Here is an 18237-nt window from a genome sequence, read left to right on the forward strand (position 1 = left end):
CCTGGGAGCAGAGCCTGACCCCCTGGCTGCCCCCTCCTCTCAGGGAGTTCTGCAGAGCCAGAAGGTCTCCCCTGAGCCTCGTTTTCTCCAGGCTGAGCCCCTTTCCCAGCTCCCTCAGCTGCTCCTGGTGTCCCAGACCCTTTCCCAGCTCCATTCCCTTCTCTGGACACACTCCAGCCCCTCAGTGTCTTTCCTGTCAGGAGGAGCACAGAACTGACCCAGGATTCGAGGTGGGGCCTCATCAGTGCCCAGCACAGGGGGACAATCACTGCCCTGGTCCTGTGGTCACACCATGGCTGGGAAAAGCCAGGTGCTATTGGTTTTCTTGGCCACCTGGGCACACCTGTGCCCATGTTCAGCCACTGTCACCAGCACCTCCAGGGCCTTTTCCTCCTGGGCAGGAGTTCAGTCACTCTGCCCCACACCTGCAGCACTGCCTGGGGTTGGTGTGACCCATTTCCCTGTCCTGCCTGCCTTGGCATGGTGTGAGCACAGGAAGGGGTAACGAAATGCACCAGTGGCTCTGTAGGTGCAAGGGCACTGTAGCCAAGGTGATGCTCCCCAGGCTGATGCACTTTCCCTCAGATCTTCACTCCCAGCTGTAGAAACCCAGTGGGTACGTTTGCAGTCAGACATCCTGCCCCAAACGTACAGAAAAGTTCCCATGATTCCTGAATTTCCACACCATGCTCACACACTTCCCTGGATACTGAGACTGTCACAGAGCTGAGTCCAGCTGGAATATCCCACCTTATGTTCCTGTGCCTCTACACCCAGCAGTGAGCTTCAGCTTCTACACTGCTCCCACATCCTTTGAAGAACCAGCCAAGGAGCCAAGACTGAACTGCATTGCTCTGCACTTTTAAAAGTTTGTGATCCAGGAAAGAAACAGACCCTCACTTCCCAGGGATCCCAAGCAGGGCCTGGTGTCAGACTGGTGCCATTGTTTAGCACATAATGCTTTTGGCAAACCCAGGTAAGGGATCTTGTTTGTGATAGACAGGCTCTTGAAAAGCCCTGGAAAAATCCTTGGACTGACAAAGAGACATTTTCTGAGAGACCCAGGGAATTCTCAGCCCTTTGATGATAGCAGTTGATCACCACAGTAGTCATCAAATACACAATATAAGAGTGGACACTTTAGTGCCTGGCTTTTTTTTATGGCATCCAAACACATCCTTCCAGCACATTCCCACTTCTTTTTCCTGCAGGTGTGTCCAGGTGCCAGCTGTTGTGCACTGCTGGCCGCCAACGACAAGTCTTTAAAGTCATCTTAAAAGTGGGAAAGATTTGTTTGGCAAAAGAGTCATTTGCCTCCGTCCTTCCCTTTTGAATGGCATCCACAATGCCACACAGGCAGGAGAGTCTGGTAAGACACAGATCTGGAGCCAGCTCCCAGGAGAGGAGGGAAGAGCGTGGAATGTTTAGCTGTAGAACACGGGCTTGTGCAGGACACGCACCACGTTGTAGGTGTTCAGCCCCGGGGCGTCAAAGCCAGGGGACAAACCCTTGCGGTCGAAGGGGTAGAAGTTAAAGAGCTGCCCATTCTGTGTCTCCAGTGAGATGGAGGCAGAGCCCAGATGCAGAACACATGGGAACTCCTTGTCAAAAACGACTTGGAAAACGCGATCTTCCAGGTGGTGGAGCTTGATTGTCCGATACTTTTCAGGGATCAGCTCTTCCACATGAGGCCCAAACTGCTGCATGAGCAGCACCCCACCAATTCCAACTTTGATCTCATAGAAAGTCAGGTTGGAATAGGTGTAGTAGCCAACATAAGGAATTGGGTTTGGAGGAGGAACCAAGCTTTTGTCGGCCTCTCTGAACGCTGTCTCCATGGCAGGGATGAGATACTCGTATGTCTGAGTGACAATGTCCCCACCCTGCGGTCTGGGCCCTGCCATCAGCACAATGAAGCTCAGGCGGAGCTTGGGGATGAGAGAGAAGGTTGCTGAGTAACCATCAAGGTCCCCATCCTTCCTGATGACATCATATCCCAGCTGCTCGTTAATCTCCCAGGGTGTGCCTGTCTTGTTAGCAAAGTATTCCACGGAGCACTTGAACAGGGGTGTCAGCATCGTCTTCACTGTGTCGGGCTCGAGCAGCCGGCGGTGGTAACTGCCCAGGAAGACCATGGCCAGCTTGGCCAGGTCGGCAGCCGTGGAGTACATCTGGCCAGAGGGCCGGTACCAGCCCAGGTCGTAGAGCGGGGCTGGCTGCTGGCTGCCGTAGAAGCCCACGGCCATCTGGGAGCGGATGGGCGCCGTGATGTCGAAGCCCGTGTCCTCCATGCCCAGGCGGTCCAGGATGTTCTCCGAGATCCAGCGCTGGTACTGCCCGTCAGCTGCGTGGTCAGCCAGCACGTGGGCCATCAGAGAGAAGGCCAGGTTGCTGTAGTGGCATCTGGAAGGAAGAGCAATATGTTGGGATCAGCTGTTCATCAGTGATATGCAAAATCAGTGACTGGGTCTCTCTTCTTTAGGGGAAAATTCACATTTTATGGAATGGCAGATGAATGGGAGACAGAGAAAAGCTGCATGTTGCTGCCATAATTTGTTGTTGAATCAAGAAACAGAAACGTTTTATGGGAACATCAGCAGAGCTGTTCAACCCTGATGTACAGAGAGAGCTGGAAATGGAAAAGAAACAACTTCTCTATATTTGCATAACCTGACTTGCTGTTTATAATTGTTCACCATCCCTTCTTTTTAAGAGCAGCGTGCAGAGTTCCAGGTGCTCACCTTAAAGGTCTCAAAATCCTGGGTAAACCTCTTTGGGGATTTGCCATGGAATAATCACTTAGATACCTAAGCTACCATAAGATGGTAAAAGCACTTAAAGAGCACTTAAAAGCCCACAAAGCAGCATCCAGCAATGTGGAATCATTAAAGAAGCTTGAGTACTCCAGTCTTTAATAACCATCAAGTGATTTATGTCTTCAGAATTGAATGAAGTTTAATGGCATGAAAACATGAAGGGGCATTTTTTAAAAATACATTTTCAAAATTCATTAAATTTTCAAGCCTGTTGGTTTTTTTAATTGTGTGAAGCCATGCATCTCATTGAGACCTATTTAGATCATAAATTTGGTACCACTTCAACCTTTTCCAGCCCATTTAGTTGAATAAAAGCATGGTGCGCATATATATTCTTACCCTAAGAACAATAACATTCTGTATGTAAAACTTTTATCTGAAATGGAGCTGAATTTCAACATAGAAAAATATGTTAAAACATCTGTATCAGTGAATGGGAACTTCCTTTGGGAAGAATGATCTCTTAGCTGGGAAGCATAACCAGGAACAAGGAGAGAGAGAGTGAAAACTATCAACATATTAATTAATAAGGTGTTGAGAGACTGTGAGGGGATGTCCTTATTTATCTTCATGGGAATAATAAAATAAAGACACCAGTGGAGATAAGTTACAATAACAATAAAAATACCAAAGAAGATGGTGGTATTAAATCCTAAAATCCTTTAAGGAATATCTGTTGTAGCCCCCTACATGACATGGGACAGAACTAACACAAGTGAGTGGTAGATCCTCAGCCATCCTGGATAAATTATTTCAGGCTGTAATTAATTACCAAATAATTTTGCAGTCTTAGAAAGTTTCTTCCCAGTTAGTTTGAATCCTTTCCCTCATCTGTTGTCCACTGGATCCTGTTGAAGCCTGTGAGGAAGTGTCCAAGGCCAGGTTGGACAAGGCTTGGAGCAACCTGGGACAGTGGAAGATGTCCCTGCCCATGGCAGAGAGGTGGGAAAAAATTATCTTTAAGGGCCCTTCCAACCCAAATCAGTCTGGGATTCTATGAATCCATGACATATTTTGTGTGTTTGCAACCCAGGTAACAGACTTTTAACAGGATACAGGAATTGAAACAAGCATTCATAGACCTTTTTGATAGTTTAGAGACACACAGCTCACCACAGGCATGATTTTAACTGAAACCTGTGATGATTTAAACCATTTAAATTAAAGTCCCTTTCCAGTTTTGAAAACCTGCATCATTTAAGGCTCATAAAGTGAACTATAGCAGTTTAATTTGGCTCATCTGGGCTTAAAATACTAAACCAAACCCTGAGACCTCCAACAGTCCCTTTTTCCCAGCCTCTGCCAGGTGTGTGGGGAGATGGCTGATTCCCTCCCTTTGGGAATGGCTGCCTTTATCCACCAGCCATGGAGGCTGGGGATGAGGCTGAGAGTGGAGAACACATCCAGACCAAAAGCTCCTAAAGCAAAGTGTCTGACCTGGTTCCTGGGTCGGCCACCAGGACATCGTCTTTGAGCAGTGCCAGGGCGTCCTGTGTGTTGCCCTTCCAGAGCAGGCTGGTGGATCGCAGCCTCCTGGGCAGACCTGTGCCATGGGAAAGAGAGAAATTGTGGAAATGATGGCTCTGGTGAAGACAGAACAAAGGCAAGATTCAATGGCAAAATGGAAGCGCCAGTGGTGGACACGAGAGCTCTGGGAACACAGCAAGGGCCTGCTCCTGCTGGGCTGCAGGACCTGGCATCAAGTCATGGACTCCTGACTCTTGGCTTGCATAGGTCCAATCCCCACATCGACTCTGGGCTGCTGCATCTCAGTGAAAACACCTCAAGGAATGATGGAAATTATCCTGGATCCCCAGGTGTGGTTTGGAAGAGAGGGGCAAATGGGGTGTGGGGAAATCCCTATATTGCCACGTGACTGCATTTCCTTGACTACAAATGTGTGTAACAGCTCCCTTTAACAGGATTTCATTCTTTACACTTCACGACAGACGCCTTAAACTTCTCTGGACAACTCCAGGCTTGGCCTAAAGTATTTTTATCTTCCCCTCATCTTTAGCAACATTTATTCAGGGTTTCTCAATATAGAAAAAACCAAGGTTCTTTCCACTTTTAGTTATTCAGGGTTTCTAAATGCAGAAAATATCAAGTTCTTTTCACTTTTCATTCCTCACTGTACATGGATTATCTAAAATTTTTTGGTCAGTACTTTTTTAATCATCCCAGCTCCTCTGGACAGGATCTATGGCTTGCCTAGGCCAGAACCTGCATCACTTTTGGAATGGAATCCTTGCTGCCATTTGCAACTTGCTTCAATGTGGATGTTTGGGAGGAAATTGGGAAATGTATGGTTTTGACAGAAAAATGACTCACAATCCTGTGCTCAGTGACCATGGATTCACTAAGGTTGGAAAAGCCCTCCAGGTCATGGAATCCAACCATTAACCCAGCACTGTCCTGTCCACCACTAACCCATGTCCCCAAGTGCCACTTCTCTCATTTTTTGAATGCCTCCTGGAATGGTGACTCCACTAATTCCCGGAGCAATCTTTGCCAATGTTTTACAACCCTTCCTCTGAAAATTTGGTTCCTAATATGTGATCTAAGCATCCTTTGGTGCAGCTTGAGGCCTTTTCCTCTTGTCCTGCATCCTGGCAAGGCTGAATGAGGCCCCATTCTTTTGTGGCAGCAATACTTGTTTTCCTCAGCTGGCCTGAACTTGGCATTTGAGCTGGAGTGAGAGCACTGTTCTGCCCCTGCTCTGGGGTTATGTGTGCAGCTGCACGACCAGATAAGAGATGCACTGGCATCTTCCAGTGGACAGTGGGCTCCTTCATGATGTACCTGCCCCAGTGGCAGCAAAGAAAATGTTGGAGCAGTGGGAGAGTTCACCAGCTCTGTGACAGCAGAGCAGTGTCTCCTTGAGGTTCATTGGAAATGATAAACCAGAGCATAATATAATCCAGAGTCATTGGTTTCTACCTCATGGGCTGCTAATTGAAGTGACAAGCACGTTGTTAATAATTTACAATCGCATCCCATCCTGTCATTCGTGTGGACTGGAAAATCACAGTCTTAACAAGCTGGAGCTTCCCTCCAGCAATGGGCCCATCGGGTGCTGAGGAGAAAAACCTTTGGAGTTACTTCTGTAATATGCAATGGAGAGAGCAGATAATGAGGATCTATTACAGATCAGTTTCCACTGGAAGAATTTAGATGAAACCCACTTTAAAATGTGTCATGCAGAGGCTTTGATCCCAGTGCTAAGCAGAACTTATTCCTTTTTGGGGTTTGACACACGGCAAATGGAAAGTGGAACTGGAACATTCCTTTGATTTGCAGTTGGGATTTTGAAACTGTACATCTCCTTCTGCTGAATTGTCAGGGTCCAAGGGTTGGTGTGTCCTCTGGGGGTGCTCTGGGAAATTTGGGCCACATTCTACAATCCAAAAATACATAGCAGCATAAAAGGAGCTGAGCAGGGGCACAAATCTAACACAGTGATGGAAGCAATGGAAGGGCTGCACAGTACAAGCAATTATGCCATGACCAGGTACTCTTTTGACTAATGCTCCTTACATTAGTGCATCCAACATTTCTGGGGTGCACGTCACACCTCCCTGGGTGACAGGAGCAGTCAGAGCAGCCTCAGGTACTCATGAGAGTCAGAGGTGCCCCTGCAGACACCACCAGGCTGGATGGAGCCACACCTTGTCTGCAGGGAGAGGGGCTGGGCAGGGGTATGGCTGCTTTGTGTTGTTTATCTGCTTCTTTCCAGGTTTCAGTATCGTTCCATTTTGGGGAGCCCTCATTTTTATATTGGCTTTCTTCAGATGGTGCTGTACCCCATCCTGAGGTCCTACAAGTTGCAGACATGCTATTTTGATTTTAGGTGCTAATTTAGGGCATTTATTCCAATCTTGGAAAATGCAAGTGTTACAGAGATTGACCAAAATACCACACGTGATAGCAGCACAGTCTCTTTGGCCATTACATTTTGTAATCCCTCAGTCAAGTATTAGCAGCTTTGTTTCAGAGAAAGGGTAAAGTTCTTAGTCTTGTGAGCTCCTTCTCCCTTGATGTATGAGTTCCCCAATTCTGAAGGTAGCAGCAGATTAACACTTCTCTGACAGCAAATGCCAAGCTATTAATAGCTCAGGAATCCCGGATCAGGAACCACACACTGACAGCTAAATTTAGCTCAGCAATCAAGGTCTTTCTATTCAAAGCAAAGAGATTTGACCCTCAACTCTACATCTCAGAAAAATGAGAGTGCTTGGGGCTGGAGTACAAAATACTGTTGTGCAATTGGAACCTGATTTCAGGTCATGGTAGTGAGTGAGGAGAAAGGAATCTGTGTTCACCTGAGAGAAATCTGTGTTCACCTTGCAGGGGAGAAACCCCCTCATCTCAGCCCCTTTCCTGACAGGTATCCTGGACAAGAGTTCCCTTGGAGCACTCCATAAAGCTGCTGACCAAGAGCCCTGCTTCCCCTGCTGCTTCCACCAGCCCTGCCTGATCCCTGGAAAGTGCACAGTGCAGGGTCCAGACTGGGAAACAGCCTCCCAGCAGCTCTTTTTTTATTCCTGGAATATGGTCTGCTCCCTCTGAGGTGTCTTTCCAGGGCAGAGGAGCCCAGGGACACTCAGGGAGCTGTCTCACCTGAGAGCTGGCTGGCCATTCTGCGCAGGGTGACCAGGGATGGCTTCAGGGGCATCGAGCCTTTTTCCAGAAACACCAGGCCATCCGCTGTGTATCTCTGCTCTGAGTCCTTGAACCTGCCCAGAGGGTTTTTAATAACAAAGTTCTGGGCATAACGCTCCAGTGGGTCATCAAGGGATGTGACTTTTCCTTCCTCCCACATCTTGTACAACATAATGGTGGGGAAGATCTTGGAGACACTGGCGATTCTGTTAGGTAAGAAACAATTGGAGAAATTTAGCATTAAGAAGCCCATGAATCAAGAGGAAAGAAGAGATCACCGTGATTTTGCATGTGACATCTTGGCTCATTCCAGAGGGAATGGCTAAAACACAAATAGGAAGCTTGAATTAATATCCTTAAATCTGAATCTTCATAGACTGCAACACAACTTCTGAATGTCTCTAGCAGTGCAGTGGGCTGCTGATCTCTTTCTATTCACTTGGCATTCATAAAATTACATAAATTGTAAATTGCTGGTTAGTAAATACCATAAACACTCTCACATAGTTCATTGGAATTTTAAGGTTAAAATCACAGAATTGTTTAGGTGGGAAAAGATCTTTCAGATCATTGAGTTGGACCATTTACCCAGCACTACCAAACTGTCCCTGAATGCCAGATTCCCACAGTTTTTGTGCCTGTCCAGGCCGTCCCTGTGGCGCAATTGATCAGCGCGTTCGGCTGTTAACCGAAAGGTTGGTGGTTCAAGCCCACCCAGGGACGTGGCCCTGACTCCTGCCCTGTGGCAGAGGGTTGGAACCAGACCTTGAATGTCCCTTCCAACCCAAAATATTCAATGGTTCTGGAAGAAAAATAGCACAAGGTCATTTTACCATTATACAGATGGGGAAGAAGCAGATAATCACAGCTGCTGAAACTGTCCAAAATTGTTCATTCTGAGGACAAAATTTTATAGTCAGAGTGCAGCCCGTGTTTCTTAGATAACACAGTTACAATTCACTGAAAATTGATCTTTAGAGGAAGGCAGCATTTCCTTTGTCTTGGTTTTTGGTTTTTAGCACACATTAAGAGCTTTATTCTGTCTTAACCTAAAAAAACCCAGCCAATATGAATTTGACTTCACTGGAACAGTAAATAAATGTATGGGTCTGCTTTATGTGTTCTGCAGATATTCATCCCAAACATCAGTTTTTCCTTAACTGACACTTATTATTATTTTTTTTTAATCCTGTGGCACTGTCTCCTCTCTGCTCTCCAAATCTGTGCCAGCTCTTGGACTTCAGGTTTGTGCCCTCGACATGAAACCAGTCCCATATAAGGAACAGAATGTTTTCAGGTTCTTTAGGGTCAGTGCTATTCCAATTTAAAATGTTGTCAGAATTAAATGAAAAAATACATAAGTAAATCCAAAGTAACTCAGCAAGCCATCAGCATGTAACAGTTTGGGAATTCACTTTGTCTCACAAAGTTCCAGCATAAGCCAGCAGAGTTTCCTGCACGGACCTGCAGTTTGTGATGGCATCCCTATTGCAGGTCCCAGGTCCCCATAGGTGTGTTGCCCTTTCCTGGCTCTCCCAGCTGTGCCAGGTTCTCACCTGTAGATGGTGTACTCGTTGGGCACCCCTGAGGCAGGGTCAGAGGCGTTCTTCTTCCCGAAGTTGCCCGTCCAGAGCACGGTGTCGTTGTAGATGGCGATGGCTGACATGGCCGGGAGGCCGGAGCTGTGCATCTTCTGCCGCAGCATCTGATCCACCTGGGGAGAAAGGGAAACCATGAACTCCCAAAAGAAGTGTCTTACAATGCATCCAGTCTGTACCAAGCAATAGAAGGCTCAGGTCATCCACCCTCATTACTCCCAAGCACTCAAGAGTGATCCTATGAACGGTGTTTTGGGAAAAAAGTATTTTACCTGTTTATCTGTTTCTGCTAAAATTGCTTCTGTTGAATTATCCTGTGTCCTTTTTCAGTCTACATATCCACTGTGTAGATGAATGTGGTGCTTATGCTTGTAATATTTATGATTAAAACCAAATATCAACATGCAATAATTGCAATTTATTCTTTTTTAATTTGTATTCTGCGCATCTGTTCTTTGCACTGGTATTTTAGGGTCAAAGACACATGAGAAAAAGACTTTTCAGATGTCCCATGACACTTCCCATGCCATGAAAAACTCTGGAGCTTGGGCTCTGTGTTGGTGTGATTATTTTTTCTCTTTCATTCACGAATGGGATGGGACTGCTGGGATACATTCCTTGAGCTTTATTTGCAGCATCAGCCTCATTACATGGTTGAGACAATAGGAATATGGCAAAGCTCACATACAGCCAGCAACAACCAAAGATTTCTTTGTTATAGAACATTTAAAAAACTTTCTAGCCAATAGCATATGGCTAAATCTTACAGACAATTGTTTTAGCCAGTTACTAAAAGTACACATACACCTACTTCACACGATGTTTGCTTGCCTCCTTTCTATTAACAATGCACAATACTCCATTACTAAGCTTAAAACCTTCTACTGTCTTGCTAAACAGTCTTAAGGTCTATCTTAACCAAACCTAAGATTCAAGCTATTGTTTAATGTCCTTGCTTGCTATACAATTTTAACTTTTACTACTTTCAGACTTTACAGCTACAACTTAACTCTAAGTTTTCTGTTCTTTCTATTTTTAAATCCTACTTTTCCCAGTCTTCTAGAAATATTTTTTCCTTTACTATTTTCCACAGGCTTCTCTTTAAACCACAACCTGAGAAACAGCTCTGAGCAGCTGAAGGGCTGTGATTGCTCCTGGCTCCCTGTTGTGCCAGGGCCGTGCAAAACTCTTCACTGAGCTGTACAGAACTCCTCATCAGCTCTACACCCACCTCCTGAAAGCAGAATGCATCAATCTTGCCCTTTTGGTACTTTCTCAAAGCTATGTCATCATCTTGCACATATCATTTGTATTTTCAGGCACAGGCTTTGTTTTGAACACCATGGTTAAGACATAAGAAATGCACTTCCAGACCCAGCATTTGAGGCAAGGAAAACCAAACTGAGTCATGTCCTTGGGATCTTTTCACTGAATGGCCAGGGGAAGTGCACTGAGAGCAACAAGTGGAAACATCCAGCTTGTGTCCAGCCCTTCTGTCAGGGTCCTTTGCCCTCCCTCCCCATGGACCAGTGGCCTGTCTGGTACATCTGTAGATGTGTACATCTACACATCCTGAGAAGGGGCTGGTCTCATGGAGACCACGAAAAGGGACTTTGGACAAGGGATGGAGTGCCAGGATGAGGGGGAATGGCTTCCCACGGCCAGAGGGCAGGGTTAGATGGGAAGGAATCCTTCCCCATGAGGGTGGGCAGGCTCTGGCACAGGGTTCCCAGAGAAGCTGTGGCTGCCCCTGGATCTCTGTCAGTGTCCAAGGCCAGGCTGGATGGGGCTTGGAGCAGCCTGGGACAGTGAGAGCTGTCCCTGCCCATGGCAGGGGTGGCGCTGGGTGAGCTTTGAGGTCTCTTCTAACCCATGTCAGTCTAAGATTCATGTCAGCAATCATGGTCCTCCTTTTCTCAGTCTGACCTTTAGACCTGCCTGGACCTGCAGACAGGCAGAGACTTCATAAAAGTGGATGTGAAGTGATGGGAATTGAAATTCAGTGTGGATAAAGCCATGTGTGTACAGGGAAACTGCGCAAACCTGGTCCTGAACTTTCAGCAGCAGGACCTCAGGGCTGTGGTGGATGTTCCTATGGAAACATTTGCTCAGTGCCTTAAGGCAGACAAAAAGGCAAATAAAATAGGAGGGATTATTAGAGAAGTAACATAAAATACAACAGAAAACATAATTTTGTTCACTGTATAAACCCCTGATTCACTTGCACATTGAATACAATTTGTTTACAGTGCTGATTGCCCTCTACTTGTGAGAAGGAGACAAATGAGAGAGCATGTGACAGGGGCTAAAAATAGGGAATGTCCTCTCAGAGCATGATTATTCTTATGGTCCAGACAGTCAGAGCAATGCTGCAGTATTTCCTCAGAGCTCATGGAGCCTGCCTGAAGTTCAGGCAGTGCTAAAACGTCAGATCCATCTCATACTGAGAACATCATGACAGTGTATCACACCTTCTTCCAGAAAGAAGCAGACTTTCTTCCCCTTCCCCTTCCCCTTCCCCTTCCCCTTCCCCTTCCCCTTCCCTTCCCCCTTCCTCCTTCTCCCTTCGTCCTTCCTTTCCTCTCCTCTCTGTTCTCTGGAGTACAAGCATCTTTTTAATTTTTAAGCAGGGGTGTGGGGAAAGCCAGCAAAGAAAGAAAATTTGGCCCTGGCTGATGAATTGGAACCAGAGAGCACCTGAGCCAGGTACTCTCCAGGACATGAGGGCTGCCTAACAGTGCACCAGATGCAAAGAGCCATTATTTTTTGCTGGTGGAAGCTCACCATACCTTCTGATGGACAAGTGATGATGTTTGACCATCCCAGCTCACCCTCTGGGCATGAGAACTGCTCACTGAAGGAGTTCACACATCCATTTCTAGGTTTGCGTGTTCTCCGCTCCTCAATTCCCCACCTCCTTCCCCAGGATGTTCAGTGGCAAAATCCACCATCTCCCCTGTACCCCTGGAGAAGAGCAGCAGGACTGGCGTGTCCCTCTGCTCCCTCCTCCCCACAGACCTTCTCCAGTGCTTCCTTCAGGATGGGGAGGGGGTGGTCCAGTGGGACTGGCTCAGGATAGCGGGGACACATCTGCACAGCTTCTGACCTCACCTCCATCACAGATGGATCTGGAAAACAGTTTAGGGTGACACAGGTGACCTCAACAGACACATGGGCAAGCTTGAACCTCACCCAGCAGCCACCATGAGCTTTCTTGCTTGTGTTGGCCTAAGGGATACTTCTGCATGGGCAAGGGACAATGGTGAATTATTTCTGTCTGATGTACAACAGGGCTGGCAGGGGCACTGTGCCCTGTTATGGCTTATTCCAACATGGGATGGACACAGGATGCACTTCAACAAACTCTGCAACCTGGAAGAGTAAAGAACTGGGGCTGCAGAAGACTCTGGGGTGCCTGGCAGTGGGTTTAGCCCCCTGGAAGGGCCTGCCCATGTCTAAAGGAAAGTCTGAGCTGGGGTTCAGGACAGCAGTGGCAAAGAGTCATCCCTGTATTATAACCTCAGAAATGGGGCCAGGAGTGACCTGTGAGGGGTCACAACACTGGGAAGGCCCCATACCCACTCCATTAGTTGTCTCCTGAATCAGTTGCATCCTCCATATCCCACAGACAGCTTACATTTTTGTGGCCAGCAAAGATCTTTAAACTTTGAGAGAGATGGGAACTCCCTTACTTGGAAGCACTATTTTCCTAGCTGATCCCAATGTGTTCATAAATACAGCTACCCTGCTCTGTCAGCTGGGGACAAAATGCCATCTTCTTGCTTACCAGGTGAACATGAAGCATCAGAAATAGGGATGAGGAGAGAAATGGCACTAGGAAATCTTGGATATGGACAGGGATGGATACACACAGCTTACAGGCAGTCTGGTACTCTGAGATAAAAATGTGCAGTTTGAAACTTTTTCACCCCTTGGTCTCTGAAATACTTCTAGCACCTTCATAATGGATTTTATGCCACCTTTCAGCTACTTAAAACTCTGATCCATTGACACTGTGTATATTTAATCCTTGTGCACGCAGTGCCTTGAGTGGATCGTTTGAGTTTCCTGTAATCAACAGAGGAGGTCAGGGAGATGCTCCACGGGATAGAGCCCCTCTGGAGCCAGGCTGGGAGAGTTCTTCTGGAGAAAGAAGGCTCCAGGGAGACTTTAGAGTCCCGCCCAGACCCTAAAGAGGCTCCAGGAGAGAGACCTGGGACAAGGGATGGAGTGACAGTACAAGGGGGAATGGCTTCCCACTGCCAGAGGGCAGGGATGGATGGGATATTGGGAAGGAATTCCTGGCTGTGAGGGGGGATGCTGAGGCACTGGCATGGGGTACCCAGAGCACCTGTGGCTGCCCCATCCCTGGATGTGTCCAAGGCCAGGCTGGACAGGGCTTGGATCAACCTGGGATAGTGGAAGGTGTCCCTGCCCATGGCAGGGGTGGAACAGAACTTTAAGGCCCATCCAGCACAAACCATTCTATGATTGTTTGATTCCATGAATTCTAGTGTGAACCAGGGGGTTTAAGCCAGAACAAAGATCTGGGGAACAGGAAAGAGAGCAAACCCTGAAACAGATGGTAAGGTATAAAAAAACCTGTTTCTAAACTGGAGTAACTAACTGTAGTAACAACAGGAAAAATAAAGGATAAAGAATGTAAAATAAAATGCCTCCTTAGCAGTTATCCAAATCTAGGCCAGGAGTGATGGAGCTTCTTTGGACACCAGCAGAGTGGCATGGTACCTCCATCAACCCAGCCTTCACCTCCTCTGTGGCCTTTCTTTATTGCATTCTGGGGAAATCTGTGTTTGGGGAAGTGCTCTTTAGGAAGGAAGATTTTATTAGTCTCCAAATCTCTGTGCCACACCATGACCAAGGTTAAACCCCCTACTCACTGGGCTCCACCTTGGGGAGGCTGTACTGCCACAGGAAGCAGCCAGTCATGGCCATGGACAGCAGGAGGAGGAAGACAACCAAGACGTGGATCCACTTCACCTCCATGGCAGTGAGCTTGAGGAAGCTCCGGCTGCAGGGTGCCTGCTGGGAATGGAAAAGGAATGGGCTAGGAGAGAGAGAAAACGCCTGGTGTGCCAGCTGGGAGAGAGGCCCCTGTGCTGGAGAACAAAGCTGCTGCAGGGACGGGACTCACCTGGTCTGGTAGAAGTGTCCCTGCCCATGGCAGGGCATGGAATGGGATGAGCTTTAAGGTCTCTTCAACCCAAACTATTCTGGGATCATTTCAGTACCATTGCTGCATCAGGGCAGGGCAGACCAGCCCAGGTTGGGGTAACTGGAACCAGAAATTACTTCCTGGCTTTCAGTGAGCTCTGTGAGCCATTAACTCTCTTCCCCTTGCTGGTTCTTGTGGAACATCAACCACTCCTTTTGCCTTCTCCCCTCCCTGCAGGTGAAGCTCATCATCCCAGCCTGGCAGGAGTCTCAGTTACAGCTCTCACTTCCTCCCTTCTCAATCACCATGACTTATTCCTGGATATCTTTCCAGCCCCTTTTTCCAGAGTCCAGCATCTGTTCATGGCAGCCACCAGCCAGACCATCTGAGCAGATCCAGCTTTTCTAGATGAATGATGGAATTTTTCACTCCGTGCTGCCCTTACCCTTCTCTGTTGTGCCTGTAAATCCCATTCTATCACGTACCATCTGTAAGCTTGGCATTTACAGATGCCATGTTTTGGAAAACTGCCTGATATTTGAGTGTGTGCAGCTCTCACAACACTGGAGACCATCCAGGTTGGTGAGAGAACCAGATCAATGTTGAAGAAAAACAAGGAACAGATGACAAATGAGGAGGTGCCTGAGCCTGAGCTGCGCTCCTTCACTGCCTGCAGGAGGTCAGGAGGGTGCTTTTGAAAGTTTGGCAATTAATGTTACAAAACATATGGCCTGCCATTTGCATCCAATATGCTCCACATTCCTATGCTGTTTCAGGTTGTCTGGACTCACTTGTAGGATAGACAGATTGAAATATTCCCTTTAGATTTCCACACAGCCTTTTTCCCCCCCTGTTTTTGAGATACAGGGTAGCTCATGCAAAAGCTTCTGCAAACCAACTGAGCCTTGTCACTCACAGCCAGGGAATCTGCAGAGCCTCTCCCAGACTCGCACATGATTCTGTGGATCCAGCTGGGTTTTCCAGCCTTCACTGCAACTCTGAGATGCAGTTCCAATTTATGCATAATAACAGAAATATATAATAATTCTTCCTGAAAACCTTCAGCCTGGTCAGACATTCCTATAGGAATTTCTGAAAGCAGCTTATGTCATGTTCTTCTATAACATAATTAAAATTCAAGGATGGCTTAAGACTGTGCAGATGCCTGCAGACCCACTCACCCCTGAGCCTGCCTGAGCACTCCAGGTCCCTATTCCAGCCTGTGATTTGTTTCTAAATAGGGGAATTCCATCCTCACACCAATCCCATTTTTGTTTGGATATACCAACCTCCTTCAGGGCCTTAGCTGGCAGGAGATTCCATCACCAAGGAAAAAACCTGTACTGAGATCTCTTTAATCCCCTCACACTGTGGCTCAGTGTGTGTTCAAGGATGTTGTCCTGCAGCAAGGAGTGGGACAGGGCCCTCTGCCCTGGGGTGCTCATGGGTGACTTTCTTGCATTTAGTCCCATCTTAATAACATTGACTCCTCCACCAATTTTCAGTTCCTCTGACCATTCTTCTGCCTCTTTCCTTGCTTCACGGAGAAGCCCTGCTTCCTGAGTGCCAAAGAACAAGGTGAGAAGACTATTTTGTGGTATATCCCTCATCTCATGGACTCCAGACTCCCTGGGCCACTAACTGAGGGCACAAAGATACCGACTTTGAGCTCATCTTTTAGTCCAAACTCATCCTTCTGTCCAAACTCCCCTTTACTTCATGTGGATCATGAGTGCTCTGAAAGGCTTTTTTTTTCCTTCTCTTCTCTGTGATTGGGTGGGAATGCAAAGAAACCCTGGCAATAGCATGGACCAGAGATATGGATCTCTCCCTTATTGATGGGACACCAGATACGTGTGAGAAATACTCCTCCACCCAAGGAGATGCTCTACCCTCCAAACTACTTTTTAGTGAAAATAGCACTTTTTCCCTGCACCTGGGAGACTGTCAGGCAAGCAGGGAGTCAAGATGGATAGACCCCTATAAACCTTCATCAAAATTCCCACTCCAGGACCTGTCTGGTCTCACCTTCCTCTGGTTTCCCTCTGACTACGTGTCTCTGTGACTGTCACTGCTCACAGCACAGACACAGCAAGGCAGGGGGAGGGGGACACTGAGCACTTAAACACATGCAAATGGATGCAAACACTTGCAGGAATGAGTGCACACGGCTTCCCAAGGGGACAGCCTAGCAGTAGCATACATTTTTTTCCCCCTGAGCTTTGAAAAATTAGGATAGGGAGAAAAACCGGGGATTCCCAATGGACCACCCAGGTCACTGTCCTGCCCCACCAGGGTTGCTCAGTCAAGGCACATCTCAGCAGGGATTAGGGAGAGCCAGAAAGACCCCCAGCCCCTCACGTACCACCTCCAGGAGCTGCCTCAGTCCCAAAGGCTGTTGTCCTTCGTCCAGGCGTTTGGGCACTTCAACAGCCCCATCCTGGCCAGCCTCAGCCCCGGGCAGGGGGGAGCAGGAGCCCTGGGCATCTCCCAAAGGCAGCTCTGTGTCACGGGCAGCTGCTGCTCTGGCACCGGCTGGAGCAGCCGCCTTTCTCTCCCCACGAGTCCTGCTCCAGGTTTATCTTCCCAGGACTCCTGCTCTGGGTTTCCCCATCCATTTGGCCCATGCAGGCCCTCCAGAGAGTGCTGCTGATCTCCCCTGGGAAAGGAGCTTAAGTGACAGGGACAGCATGGCATTTGCACAGGAAAGTGCCTGAGAGATTGGATGTTAATTCTTCCTAATGCTTCTGTGCCATGTGTGTGAATCACAGCTGAAACCAGGAGGGCTTCACCATCTATTTATAGCAGCTTCATCTCCTCCTGACATCTGAACAGGAGGCGATTAAGCAGGAGAGGGCCGGTCCCTGAGTGCTTCCAGCCAGCCTGGGAGCAGCTCAAGGGGAGGGCACATGGAGAGCTAAGCCGGGAGCTCAGGCACTCTATGGGCTTAATCCTGAACAGCCTCCTGGAGTTCTCCTACAGCGACATACAAGGGAGTCGTTCCCAGCTCCAGGCTCACAGGACAGAGATGGAGCTGAGATTTCTTCCACCTTCTCTGCCAGGCACTCTGGAGGATAGTGGGAGGTGCATGAGGGCATCCTTACCCGCAGCTGTAACCCCTCCATGGCTGCTCAGGAGGCTCTTCTCATCCCCTGCGCTGCTGGTCCCCACAAATAAAGGGCTTATAAACCCCTGTGATGAAGAAAACAGAGTTGGTGCAGGAAAAAAGCAGTCAGAGCAAAGAGGTAACAAAGCCCAGCTCAGGTAAGAAGAGATGCAGGGACAAGACTGGCTTTGGGGTCATGAGGGACATGGGGGTCATGGGGGATCCTAAAGGTCCCTTCCAACCCAAACCATTCTATGAGATAAATCACAGTAACCACAAAAGTCCTCAGCAGCACCTTCCCTCTCCCTGCCTCTGGTCTGGCAGCATCTTGTGTTTACCCCCAAGTTCTGGGACCTCCCATTTCCCTTGGCCATCCTCACCTCACCTCCAAACACAAGAAACTGGAGATTTGAGGCCTTCAGGGCTGACATATTTTCACTGTGGCTGCTACACAGGGTCCTTCCAGCCCCCCTGCAAGGCTCCTTTGTCTTGTTCTCTCTACACAGCCAACAACACCCCCTTACCCCTGGGAAACACACCCACAGCCAAGGCACTGCATGACAGGATTGGAAGTACCACGATAATAGCACCACCACCATCTTTCCCACAAAATCTGCCATAAAATCTCCCTCATCCATCTACCTGGCAGCAGCAATTTAATCTCCAACCCCCCAGAAAAGAGCTCTTACCAGCCTTGCTGCTACCTCCGGCTTCCAGCTGAGGAATTTGGGGCTGTCCTGCAGCTGCAGATGTTAAGAGCATCTGAAGCACTAATCCAGCTGCCAGCCTCTCTGAGTACAGATTAATGGGCCAGGCCTCACCCCTCCACAAGCAGCACAGCATCTGTCCAGCAATGCAGCCAGAGGGAGGATTGCTGGT

At 48.0% G+C, this 18237-nt stretch overlaps 1 protein-coding gene and 1 non-coding gene across 2 annotated transcripts; one reads left to right on the plus strand and one right to left on the minus strand.

Annotated features, from left to right (window-relative positions):
• Positions 1-1424: 1424 nt before the first annotated feature.
• On the minus strand, positions 1425-17401 carry LACTBL1 (lactamase beta like 1). Its single transcript, XM_041463464.1, is given in 7 exon segments — positions 1425-2403; positions 4254-4359; positions 7437-7684; positions 9035-9192; positions 12095-12204; positions 13978-14122; positions 17357-17401. Coding segments are annotated over 7 exon segments (1791 nt in total).
• On the plus strand, positions 8128-8201 carry TRNAN-GUU. The gene has a single exon. It is a non-coding gene; the product is annotated as a tRNA-Asn (tRNA).
• Positions 17402-18237: the final 836 nt, after the last annotated feature.

The sequence above is a fragment of the Pyrgilauda ruficollis genome, unplaced genomic scaffold (genome assembly GCF_017590135.1).
Source record: "Pyrgilauda ruficollis isolate IOZ18807 unplaced genomic scaffold, ASM1759013v1 scaffold165, whole genome shotgun sequence".
NCBI lineage: Eukaryota > Metazoa > Chordata > Aves > Passeriformes > Passeridae > Pyrgilauda > Pyrgilauda ruficollis.